At 39.2% G+C, this 14,189-nt stretch overlaps 1 protein-coding gene across 3 annotated transcripts in view; it reads right to left on the bottom strand.

The window, feature by feature from the left end:
• Positions 1-667: 667 nt before the first annotated feature.
• Positions 668-14,189, bottom strand: part of cep97 (centrosomal protein 97) — a 92,910-nt gene continuing 79,388 nt past the window's right edge. For all 3 annotated transcript variants that reach the window (XM_072260194.1, XM_072260192.1, XM_072260193.1), the window contains one exon: positions 668-6,109. In XM_072260194.1, the coding sequence (XP_072116295.1) occupies positions 5,447-6,109 (663 nt within the window). In that variant the 3' untranslated portion in view covers positions 668-5,446. The remainder of the gene's footprint in view (positions 6,110-14,189) is intronic.

Here is a 14,189-nt window from a genome sequence, read left to right as displayed (position 1 = left end):
GACATTTCGGGCTGGAACCCTTCGTCAGGACTGTAGAGGGAAGGGGCAGAGGCCGTATAAAGAAGATGGGGGGAGGGTGGGAAGGAGAAGGCTGGTAGGTTCCAGGTGAAAAACCAGTAAGGGGAAAGATAAAGGGGTGGGGGAGGGGAAGCAGGGAGGTGATAGGCAGGAAAGGTGAAGAAAGAATAGGGGAAAACACAATGGGTAGTAGAAGGAGGCGGAACCAAGAGGGAGGTGGTAGGTAGCTGGGGGAGGGGGCAGAGTGACATAGGGATAGAGGAAGGGAGGGGGAGGGAATTACCGCAAGTTGGAGAATTTTTCACCTGGAACTGACTAGCCTTCTCCTTCCCACCCTCCCCCCCACCTTCTTTATAGGGCCTCTGCCCCTTCCCCCTACAGTCCTGACGAAGGGTTCCGGCCCGAAACGTCGACCAATCTTTTCCACGAATGCTGCCTGACCTGCTGAGTTCCTCCAGCGTGTTGTGAGTGTTGCTCATACCATCATAGGTTGTTAAGTAGCTCAGACATACACGGTTTACTCAAAAACCACAAAATGTGATGGGGAATAGTTTATTTAAAGAAACAGCAGCTATTGGAAATAACAACTCAACAGGTTTCAAAGTCAAAGTTGAGTTTATTGTCATATACTCAAGTACAAATATGCACAGGTACAATGAAAAACTTACAGCAGTGTCACCGGCACGTATCATCATATCAGCAGTGACCACAAGAAAAGCATACTAGAACAGAAATTAGACACAAATTTTATATTAACAATGAAAACAAATGAAGTCCATTTTAGTTCTAGTGGTCATAGCTCTGTTAAACTGCAGTGATTAGGATTATGTCAGTCAGTTCAAGAAGTGAATGGTTGAAAGGAAGTAGCTGTACTTGAACATGGTGGTTGGGACTTCAGGCGTTTGACCTTCCTGCCTGATGATAGCTGGGAGAAGACGGCATGCCTGGATGGAGGTGGGGATGTGATCTTTGATGATATAAGTTACCTTGCTGAGACAGTGTCTCCTGCGGATACCACCAATGCTGTGATGTGCCTGTGATGCACTTGGTGGATCCACTACATTCTGCAGCTACTTGTGTTCCTGCACATTTGATTTGCTGTATCAGACCATGATGCCCTCAATGAGGATATTTCTTACAATGCATCTATAGAAATTTGTTAAAATGTTCAACAACAACCCAAACTTCCTCAACTTCCTAAAAAGTATAGACACTAACATTTTTTTAATGGTTGGAATTACGTGCTGGGCCCAGGACATCCACTATCTTAAATGCTCAGGAATTTAAAGCTGCTGCCCCTCTCCGCCGTTAATCCCCCAATGATGACTGGCACATATTTGTCCTCTTTCCATTTTCTGAAGCCGACAGTCAACTCTTTAGTTTTGCTGACTTCGAGTGAGAATCTGTTGTTGCAGCTCCATTCAACTAAGTGTTCTATCCTACTCCGATAAGCTGACTCATCGCCACCTGTTTGTCCAAAATTTTCTATTTGAACTTTGTAGCCTAACAAACTTTTGTCCTAAGTTTAGGCTTACAACAGACAGTACTTTGCAATCAAGATGCAATCCAAAGTGCAGAAAAGAGGAACATACATTCATATAACTTAGTTACTGTCTGTTCTATGATTAAAAATACTTTGTGCTACAGCTGTAACTATTTGCCCGTTTTTCTCTGTGGTTTACACTCAGTTTCCATGCTCTATAAAAGGAACTTTCCACTACTTATTTGGAGTCCAGGATGCCCTGATTGTGAGGCAGACTCCACATGATACATCTTGCAAATAAAATGAATTTGATCCCAGTATTTTCTGAGTTCACATTTATTTGTCCGATCTGAATAGTTAGTTTCCCTAACAAAAGGAGTAGAGGGCCTAGAATAGCTCAGAGTGAACTTGTTAGACCAGGGAAGGGGTCAATGGTTGAGCAGAGGCAGTTATTTAAACAGCTAATTCATCACTCAACATTAATTTATTCCAATGACAAAGGGGGTCCCAGGAGAAAGATGAACCATCCATGAAAAACAAATGAGGTTAGGAAAGTATTAACTGAAAGACTAGAACACATAAAATAGGTCTGGTGGTGGACCAGAGGACTGTGAATTTTTAAAGAGTCAGCAGCAGGAGACTAAAAAGTTGATAAGGAAGGAGAATATTGATAATGAGAGAAAGCAGGCAACTAACGTCAAAACAAACAGCAAGGGCCTTTATTGACGTGTTGAAAGGAAAAGGACAGTTATGGTAAATGTAGGTCCCCTGGAGAGCAAGACTGGGGAATAAAATAGAAACAATGCAATGGAGAATATGTTAGATCAGTGCTTTGCATCAATCTTCACAGAAGGGGAGACCGCAAACATCTGAGATTTCTGATGCACTAGTTTCAAACAACATGAAATAACTTATTCCCCATCATAGTTATTGGAACAACATGGGACTGATGGCAGACAAATCACAAAAACTCAATGAATTATCAACTGAGGAGCCATCTCTCTCTTTTCACCCTCGGTGGCACTCAGAACTGCAACCAGCAGTTAAGCTGAACTATCCATCTTGAGTTTAAGAGAATACCTAATTATATATTTGCTGATAAATTACTTAAGCATTACCAGATCAATTTGGTATAGCCATATAGAAACAGAATTACAAATTATATTTCAAATTTATTATTTTAATTGCTGAAAATTATGAAAATGATTGAGCAGATTGCTGGAATCTGCATTGAAATTGCTGAAGATAAAAGTGTATCCAAGACCCCAATAAGAAAACTGCTTATCTTTAATTAAAACTCTTCAGGATTTTCAAATTGAAATCCTGAAGGAATTGTATTAAGTAGTCATTTCAGAGAGAAGAAAAAATGTACTTGGGCACAAAACATCATCCACTGAAGAGATTATTTAGGATGAGTGTCAAATTGTTGCCTTAAAGAGATCAGAAAGAATCTATCAGTCTGAAAAACTAACTATTTTAAAACAGAAAGGAAACTAAATTTTGACAAATCATCTCACTGGAATTTGATGAAAAACTATTACATTTGGGGAAAAATATGCATCATATAGAAGGCACCAATTTAATAGAATGTAATAGCTTCTAGGCAATTCTGATGAAACACATATATCTATTCAAACCAAATGTATATTTCTGTTTCTTGTATTGTTTACATGAATTTAGTTTTAATTTCAGTTCTTCAGTATTTACATTATTTTTCATTATTACCACATCTGCTACCTGAAGATGCAGGAATAGCAGAGATTTCCTTAAGTAGTTAACAAAAGTCAGGGATACGGCCTTGCTGCCAAATGTTGGTAGTTTCATGGAGAAATTTCACTGGGAAATTTCCAACTTTGAATGCATTGTTGGAGCACTGACTTCAATTAGAATTGTAGGATTTTGGATTTTTTAAAAAAATCACAAGGAAAAGGTATGTTCATTCTTTTAGAATATTTCAATTTAGTTTGAAGCTGTTTAGTAGGAAACTTGCTTTTTTTAAAAGAACATAAGACTCTTAAAAGCTGTCTGAAATGTCATTAGTTTTGGAAGCAATTCAAATAGTCAGTGGTTATTTAGTGTGATTTAGAGGGTGGGTGATTACTGACCATCAAGACTTCATCAAGCACATTTGGATACTCTACTATGGGTCAGGCTATACTAGTGGCATCTGAGACATTACTGACAAGAAGGCCCTCCACACCTGGCAGATTAAAACCACATGCTGTGAGTCCGACTTCTGGGTGTGGTCTATTTCTGGAACCAATGTATGATCAAAAATTAATCTGTAAAATTCATAAGTGTTTTAATACTTTAGAGTTTGTACAGGTTCTGCTGTATTTAGACTAGATCATATAATTCCAGCAGACAGTAATTAGAAAGCATTAACATTTGAACAAAGATCAGTTACCAGTTCACATAGTGTCAGAAAGAAACAGAAAGATATACACAAAATATTACATTGCCTAACAGGATAAAGATTTATTACTATACATCTAAAATTCAATAACTTACAGGATCAATGATAATTTGATCAATGAAGCAAACCATTTGGAATGATTATTTAATGCACAAAAGAAAACACTATTGTATACAAGGTATTATAGTTTATGCAAATTTTGAAAAGGGAAAAAAATGGTAATTTTAATAATGTTACAAAAACACCAACTTGAGATAAAGAACTTTCAGAATTCAATGATCACATCGTTATATTAAGTAGGTAAGGAGAAATAGATTGCATTTTCACTTTTGTACAATCCAGAATGTTGTGCTTCTTATTTTATCTTGACTTGGATGCAATCCTCTTCAGGTTAGACCTATAAAAGCACCACAGTACTTTCACATGGAAGATTAGGAATACTTTGTGATTCCTAGCTTATAAGTAACCTTTGCACATTCCATGGTGTTATACACTTTATAAATTTGGAGGATTCACTTAACATCTTCCCCATCCTTGTAGTTAGTAATTTTCTCCTTCATTATATCGTTAACTCACAATGATATTGTCAATATTAGTATTGATTAAGGTTGCTTAATTTCCTGATTAGATCTGTTTCATTTAGTAGCAAGTAAATGGAAGGGTTAAAAATTATTTATTTTGCACATTTGACAGTAAGAATTGCCACTGAAAATAGGTAATCAGAAATAAAACAAATAGAATTAAAATCAAACATTGAGAATAGTCTGGATTTTGTTTTTTTTAAATTGCTATTGTAAAATCTATATTTTTCTGAGCAAACTTACATGCACTTTAGTGTTCAGTTATTTTCCATAACCTTAAATAAACAGCAAGGAGACAGATAATAATACATTTATCAATTTAGTCCTGATATTACCATATACATTTGTCATTTCATTTTTGCTTACAAAATAAAAATTAAATTAAGGGACACAAGAAACACCTCCTTCAGTCTTAAATTTAAATAAAGGTTGATAACAAATAGACCTGCACATTTAAGATCAAATTATCACCCTAATCCACACTACACATAAAAATTAGAAAGCTTTCTTGATAACAGCTTCAGATTTTTGCCATTGAACACAAAATTTCACACTTTCCAAATAAGATGCAGAAATTTAATTATCTCAGTCATACCATCATGCTGAAAGGAAGATGTAGACCTACTTATTCATACTTTGAACCAAGTGTCATGGATAACTGGACCAAACTATAACGTAAAACATCCTCATCAGAATAACAATCGGAGAATAACTGGAACTGTACACAGTATGCAATTCAATACTAGTTGAAGTGCTGACAGGAGAAATTAAATAAATTAACACATTAATTAGCATAATTACATTTTACTCGCATAATTTCTTTGGAAGAACAGGTATTGAATCCAATATTTTTCCAGCACCTTAGACCAATTTAGACCTTCTTAGTATTGCTTTCACTTAAATAAGGGCTTATTAGCATTACTGTAAAATGGTCATGGATTAAGTTATTTACATCAATTGATCATGCTTAGAGATTCGCTCATGGTCTTTATCTTGTCCATCACTGACGCATTCCTCTGCTGGGCAGAGGGAATCTGAAATTTCAGTGCAGTCATCTTCAGACATTTCAACCGAGGCACCACAAAGGGAATCATGATCATTCTCACTACTGCATTCTGTTCTCCCACTACAATTTGATTCCTCTTCAGCAGCCTCCAGCTGCCTTACAGAATTGAGATACTGCTGTATAAGGCTGCTGTCCTGCTCACCGTGGGAGTTCTCCTGATTCCATTTTGTGTCTATGGAATCTCGGCGGGTTGGCTCTGCAGGACCATTCATTAAACATTCATTGTCTATTTTTTTAAATTCAGAGTCGGCTTCTAAAACTGTGCTTGTGCTCCCATCTGAGGAACTCTGACAAGAATTCAGAGAATCTTGAAGACAATTGTGGGTGATGTCTGAAGACTGAAATCCTGAGTCAGGAAATTCTTGCACCGAGATCTCCAAGCCAGTATTTTTTCTGGATGAAAGGCTTTTATGGTTATTCAAGGGTGTGCATATAGGAGGATGAACAAACTTAGGCTGCAGAAGAATGGGATCCTTTGTGTCAGGGTGTAGAACTTCATTATGTTTCTGGACCATTGATAATCGCCACTCCTGGAGGCTCCGAACCTGCAGTAAAAGAAGACAAGAACATGTAGGAATAAATTTAAGATGATTCAAGAATAATATATTAAAACATATTACATTTATGCTATCAATGTACTTAAATTTTTAAAGTTATAAAGCAATAATATTTAAAGTTATTGAGTTTGCAGTCCAGTACTGAAATGTCTCAATTCTTTTGGGCCTACCAGCATATTCTTTGTTCAGTCTTAAGCAGGGCATTATGCAGTGATACAAATACTCATCCATCCATTAGTCTATTGATCTCAATTTTGTTGGATAAACTTTATCAGCCTCTCATGCCTTCTCTACCATTCAATGATTGTAGCTGGTCTTTACCCCAGGAACACTTTTGTGCAGTAATCAAATACTGTTTCCCTTAATACATAAATCACAACCCTCAACTGTTTTGAAACATCATTCTGGATATTAAAAAGAATCCTCATACATGCTGTTCATGTTAAATCTCTTATTCTGAGATGGTGACCTTCAGTTCTAGATATCCTTAGCCAGTATTTTCACATTCTTTTTGTCAATCCCCATAATATTTCTGTAAGTTTCAATGAGATCACCTCTTTCTTGTAAGCTCTATGGCGTACAGATACAGTCTGCGTGATCTCTGCTCATACAACATGGTGGTACAGCACTGTTCCAGCGTTCTCTGCTCCAAGCACCCAGACTCACTCCTGACCTCGGATACTATCTGTTGATTGGAAGGTGGTTCTTTTCTTTAGCAGAAAACAATAATTCAAATAGTACATTGCGTGAAACGAATCACAAGCTAATACACCACGTAACTCTACATCATACTGCTGCTCGCTTCTCTCTTGATCAGGCTCAACACTCTGAAGCTCAACACAAGCCAAGGAGCAGCACCTTATCCTCCAATAATCCTTACAGCTGTCAGGATTCAGAATTTCCCAGATAATTGGCAATTTTACTCTTGTATTTCACATTTCCTCTCTCCTCTCTCAGTATCATTTGTCTCCCCTATTTACAATCTAATGTATGTTTATCATCTCTTTTATCAAGCATCAGCAGTACGTGTCCTGGCCCTCATTCCATTGGAAATCTTACATTTTGATTTCTCTTCTCCTTCCCACTGTTCTGTGCAATCTGAAGTCTCTTTCCTTTCCCAGTTTTAGTTCTACTCAAGAGGTGATTGACATAAAAGGTTTACTTTTCTCTCCACTGATGCTACCAAGTAAGCAGGCTTCAATCTACAGGCCTGATTTGAAGACAAACAGATGGAGACCAATCAGGTAGTTTTACTATACAAACGTTGCCTAGTTGGTATAGACATAAATAAGACCTATGGTGGACAGCTATAGAAAAACATTACATTTCGCTTCACAGTCAAAGTAAATTGATTATCCAAGTACGTGTCATCATATAATTACCTTGTGATTCACTTTCAGGCATTTTCAGCAGCCTAACAGTTGTAAGGCAATAACTGTTCCTGAGCCTGATGGTGTGGGACCTAAGGTTCCTGTACCTCCTTCCTGAGGTTGTTGGTAAGAGAGCATGGAGAAGATGGTGGGAGTCCTTGATGATGGATGCTGTTTTCTTGTGGCAGTGCCCCTTGTAAATGTCCTCAGTGGTGGGGAGAGCTTTGTCTGTAATAGACTAGACTGTATCCACCACTCTCAGTAGAAGTTTCTGTTCCTGGTATTTCCATACCATGCCATGATGCAATCAGTCAGGATACTCTTCACTGGGCATCAAAAGAATTTAGTCGAAGTTTTAAGTGACAGGCTGAATCTATGCACACTCTGTGATGGCACTTATGGTGCTAGGATAGATCCTCTGATATGATAACATCAAGAAATTTAAAGTTACTGAAACTCTTACATCTACGATGATGCAGTGTTTTGAGAGGCTGGTATTGAAGCATATCAGCTCCTGTCTGAATGGCAACTTGGATCCGCGCCACCTTTCCTACCAAAGCAACAGGTCCACAGCAGGTGCCATTTTCTTAGCTCTTCATTCAACCCTGGAATATCTGGACAGCAAAGACGTATATATCAGGATGCTCTTTATCCATTACAGCTCAACATTTAATACCATCATACTCTCAAAATTAATCAGTAAACCCCAAGATCTGGGCCTCAATACCTTCTTGTACAATTGGATCCTGGATTTTCTCACTTACAGACCCCAATCAGTTTGGGTTGACAAAAACACGTCCTCCACAATCTCCATCAGCACAGGGATGTGTGTTTACCTCCTGCTATACTCACTTTACTCCTATCACAGTGTGGCTAAGTACAGCTCCAAAACCATATACAAGTTTGACACCACTGTCGTGGGTAATGAATCAGCATACAGGAGGGAGATTGAAAATTTGGCTGAGCAGCGTAATAACAACAACCTCTCACTCAATGTCAATAAGACCAAAGAACTGACTGTAGACTTCCAAGGGAGGAAAACCAGAGGTCCATGAACCAGTAACGATTGGAGGATCAGAAGTGGAGAGAGTCAGTAACTTTAAATTCTTGGGTGTCACTATCTTATAGGACCTGTCCTAGACCCATCACAGACATCCCACCTCTCCCAGAAGTTCTGGGAGTCTCCTGCATATCGATAGTGGCTCCCTGACGCCCAGAAATTATATACAATATCCCAGAAATAGATTTTTTTGATCGGGAGAGGGAGAGGGAGAGCGAGCGTCCTTATTGGTCTCTCTTCGTGCTAAGAGTGGTCCCCAACCACGAGGAAACGATATGATTTGTCAATATGAAACGATATGCGTCAGCTGTACCTTTCCTCATTCCCTGTCACGCACTGTTGAATTTTAACGCACGCGAGGTCATCAGTGACCCAAGACGTGCAAAGGAATGGGTCCGTGACCCATTTGTGAATGTCCCCGGTGAATCTTCCATGTCAGCACGGGATAAAGTTAAACTCCTCCAGCTTGCAAATGACAGCAGGCTAAAAAGTATGCTTGACGTAACATCTCTGCTGGCATTCCGGATCAAAGTCAAGGCTGAATATCCTGAGATAGCCAAGAAAGCAGGGAAAACATTGCTTCCATTTCCAACATCATATCCCTGCGAAGCGGAGTTTTCCGCAATGAATGCAACAAAAACTAAACTGCAGAGTAGACTGGACATAAGGAACTCCCTTCAAGTATCGCTGTCTCCCCTCACCCCTCGATAGGACCGTGTTGTTGCAGGAAAACAAGCCCAGGGCTCCCACTAACTCAGCGATACAGGTATTGGTGTGTTGCAATGATTTTATATGTTCATACGAGGAAAATATGTGCTGTGTGTTTAATATCCAAACATTACTTAAAATGTTATGATGCTATTGACTTATAAGTGACTTATAATTCAGTGGTCCAGAGCTTCCGGGCCGCGAAGAATACAGCGGTGGCCAGAACGCACCCAGCACATCTTTAAGAAAAAAGCCGAAATAAACAAGCTAATTGATTAGGTGCCGCCCGGCACGTAAATGTCAGCCCAGATCACAGGCAATTGCCGATTGTGTCGTCTCTGATCTGGGCCCACATTTACGTGCTACAGACTTGCTTAAAGTTGTAATAGAATAAACACAATAATATAAGTACATATTTTAATGTCACGTTTGCTGTATATACCCAACTTGGTTTACAGATTCGACAAACTCACTAAACAAAGTATTACACATACCCTTGGAGGTCGACAGGGAGGGGGGGAGGGGGGATATGAGGTTGCAGGGGGTGGGGGTGCTACCTCCCTGAAAAGAGTTTTTGCAGGGTGGGATGTCTGCCATCATATAAATGCAATTACAAAGAAAGCACATCAACATCTCTACTTCTTCAGGGGTTTGTGGAGGTTCGGCATGTCATCAAAAACCTTGACAAACTTTTATAGGTGTCTGGTGGAAAGTGTGCTGACTGGGCTACATTATGTCCTGGTATGGGAACACCAATTTCCTTCAGCAGAAGATCCTACAAAACGTAGTGGATTTGGTCCAGTACATCACGGGTAAAGCCCTCCCAACCATTGAGCACTTTTACATGAAATGTCGTCGTAGAAAAGCAGCATCCATCATCAAAGATCCCCACCACCCAGGCCATGCTCTTTTCTTGCTGCTACCATCAGGTAGAAGGTACAAGTACCTCAGGACTCTCACCAGCAGGTTCAAGAACAGTTGCTACCCCTTTGCTCTTGAATAGAGGATAACTACACTCATTCTATTTCTGATGTTCCCACACCCAATGGTCTTACTTTAAGGACTCTTTATCTTGTTTTCATACTCATTATTTATTGTTATTTATTTACATTTGCATCTTGTTCATTGATCTTATTTACAGTTACTGTTTTATAGATTTGCTAAGTATGCCCGAAGGAAAAAGAATCTCAGGGTTGTAGGTGGTGACATGTATGTACTCTAATAATGCATTTTATTTTGAGCTTTGAAGTGTCCACCTCGGATCCCCTAATGAGGAATGGCTCAAGGACCTTGGCTTCTTCTTCCTGTTGTTGATAATCAGTTCTTTGGTTTTGCTGATATTGACAGAAGTTGTTGTTGTGCCACCATTTGACCAGATTTTTATTCTCCCTACTATATGCCGAGATGATAGTATTGAATGCTGAGCCGGATTCAATGAGGAGCATCGGATATCTGCATCTTCATTGTTCAGGTATTCCAGAGCTGAGTGAATGGCCAATGAAATGGCATCAGCTGTTGACCTGTTGTGATGATAGGCAAATTTGAGTGGATCCCGATCACTCCCAAGACAGAAGTGGATAAGCTTCATGACATACCTCTCAAAGCATTCCATCACAGTGGATGAAAGTGTTACTGAACGAGTCATTGAGGCAGGTTACCACCTTCCTCTTGTAAGATTGAAGCCTGCTTGAAACAAACAGGTACCTCAGACTACTGAAGCGAGAGGTCAAAGATGTCCATAAATGCTCCAGCCAATTGACTAGCACGGGTCTTTTTAATACTTTTAACAACATGGACAAAAAATATCTACAAGACTATCATGGCCTGATATTCCAATTGAATGCAAATTAAAGGACAAGTATAAAATCTGAACTTGATCATTATTACAACTTAATATCAATTTGATAGCTATTTTATGAATAGACAATAAAATGAGGAAGACTGAAGCATCAAGGTGAATGCAGTCAGTGATCGCTCTCTATGGAGGCCACGGGATTGGCGCTGTTTGGACCCAGCGTGATGGTCACTCTTCATGGAAGGACTGAGTGTATGCTGCTGCTCTCCCTGACTCCCTGATGCTGGCGGGAAGATATTTTTGAAATTCTGAGTTTTATGTGATTATTGGACTGTAGTTTATAGCGCCTATAAAAAGGATTCACTGTCCTTGGAAGCTTTCATGGTTGATTATTTTACAACATTGAACTACACTGGATTTGACACTAATCAACAGAAAAAGACTTTTTTTTGTGTCAAAGTGAAAATAGATCTCTACAACCTGATCTGAATTAAAAACACAAATATAAAAACACAAAATAATTGATTGCACAGCTATTCACCCCCTTTAATATGACACACCAAATCATCACTGGTGCAGCTAATTGGCTTTAAAAGTCTCTTAATTAGTTAAACAGAGATCACCTATGTTTCAAGTGACCTGTGGAGATCAAGGTGTTTCAATTGATTGTAGAAAAAATACGCCTGTAGCTGGAAGGTCCAACTGCTGATGAGTCAGTATCCTGGCAAAAACTACACCATGAAGGCAAAAGAGACTACTAGACAGGTATATGGAGGAATTTAAGGTGGGGGGGGGGGTTATATGGGAGGCAGGATTTGAGGGTCAGCACAACATTGTGGGCTGAAGGGCCTGTAATGTGCTGTACTATTCTATGTTCTATAAAAGAACACTCCAAGCACTCCATGAAAAAGTTATTGAAAAGCATAAGTCAGGAGATGGATACAAGCAAATTTTCAAGTCACTGAATATCCCTTTGAGTACAATAGAATCAATCATCAAGAAAGGGAAAGAATATGGCACAGCTGTAAAACTGCCCAGAGCAGGCCGTCCTCAAAAACTGAATAACCATGCAGGAAGGGGATTAGAAACCATAGAAAAACTACAGCACAGAAACAGGCCTTTTGGCCCTTCTTGGCTGTGCCGAACCATTTTCTGCCTAGTCCCACTGACCTGCACACGGACCATATCCCTCATACACCTCCCATCGGCCACCAAGAGACCTTTGACAACTCCGGAGGAGCTACAAGCTTCAGTGGCTGAGATGGGTGAGATTGCGCATATAACTGTTGCCCAGGTGCTTCACCAGTCACAGCTTTATGGGAGAGTGGCAAAGAGGAAGCCACTGTTGAAAAAGACTCACAGGAAATCTCAGTTAGGGTTTGCCAGAAGGCAGGTAGGAGAATTTGAGGTCAGCTGGAAGAAGGTTCTATGGTCTGACGAAACCAAAATTGAGCTTTTTAGCCATTAGACTAAACACTATGTTTGGCGTATGTCAAACACCACAGGTTATCAAAAACACACCATCCCTACCGTGAAGCATGGTGGTGGCAGCATCATGCTGTGGGGATGCAGCAGGTCCTGAAAGGCTTGTGAAGGTAGAGGGCAAAATGAATGCAGCAAGATACTGGGAAATCCTGGAGGAAAACCTGATGCAGTCTGCAAGAGAACTGCGAGTTGGGAGAAGATTTGTTTTCCAGCAACACAATGACCCCAAGCATACATACAAAGCTACACAGGAATGACTTTAAAAAAAAGTGTCCTAGAATGGCCAAGTCCAGAGACCAGATCTCAATCCAATTGAGAACTTATGGCTCGACTTGAAAAGGACTGTTCACTCACAATCCCTAGACAATCTGACAGAGTTTGAGCACTTTTGTAAAGAAGAATAGGAAAAAATTGTAGTGTCCAGATGTGCAAAGCTGATAAAGATCTATCCACACAGACTCAAGGCTAGAATTGCTGCCAATGGTGCACCTACTAAATACTGACCCAAAGGGGTAAATACTTATGCAATCAATTATTTTGTTTTATATTTGTAATTAATTTAGATCACTTTGTGGAGATCTGTTTTCACTTTGACACGAGAGTCTTCTGCTGTTGATTAGGGTCAAAAAAGCCAAATTAAATCCACTGTGGTTCAATGTTGTGAAACAATAAAATATAAAAACTATTGGGGGTGGGAATACTTTCGATAGGTACTGTTTATTGATCTCCTTCAGTTTCTGTGTTATCTTTCTTATTGTTGATTGGTGAGCAAGTGACACATTACTTCATGTGTGAGGGAGGTGTTGCAGATTTGGGGTCAATGTTTTTGTTGTTGTTTTTCTGTGTGGGCAATCTGTTAGCTTTTTGTGTGTCAGAGAAGGGGTTGGGGGTTTGATACCATTGTCACTTTTTTTTTGCAAGGTAGGGTTTGGGAATTTGAGGTTATTGTCACCATTTTTTGTGAATGAGAGAGTTGGGGGTTTGAGTTTTTGATGTTTTAGCTGCCATTTTCCACGTGAGCAAGCTGTTAGTTTTTGTGCAAGAGAGGGGGTACAGAATATGGGATTTGCAAATTTTATTTCTTTTTCGTGCGGAGTGGGGGTTGATGTCTATATTTCATGGCTATCTGGAGAAGACAAATATCAGAGTTGTATTGTACATACATACTTTGACAGAAAAATGAACCTTTGAGCCCACATCCAAAATTACTTGGCGGGAACACATTTGACGAGACCCAAAAGCCAGAAACATCAGTTGTTTCCCTTCCCAACCAAACTTGCACTTACCAGAGCCAGATGCAGAGACACAATTTCAAGATATCCCTGCCCAAGCTATCAGGATAGATAAAGATGAGAACCAGACAAGAGCACCTGCTCGAGTATCCATAAGACATTGACAGCAAACAATACTCTAGCCAGAACCTTTGACATTGGCAAATCATCTCAGATTTTAAAGTCTAATATTCAGAGACATTTTAAACAATTCAATAATTAGAATGTCTCCTGCAAAAACATTTGGCTCCAGTGTATAATTCCATATCTTCCAAGTTTTATTTTATAATTTTATAAAATAGTGTTTTAATAAAAAGTGTTAAGTCTTAATGTCTTTTATAAAAATAATTAAAATAATAAAATTAAATTATTTTTTAAA

Source organism: Mobula birostris, chromosome 6, assembly GCF_030028105.1.
Source record: "Mobula birostris isolate sMobBir1 chromosome 6, sMobBir1.hap1, whole genome shotgun sequence".
Lineage (NCBI taxonomy): Eukaryota > Metazoa > Chordata > Chondrichthyes > Myliobatiformes > Myliobatidae > Mobula > Mobula birostris.
This window is presented reverse-complemented; position numbering and strand designations above follow the sequence as displayed.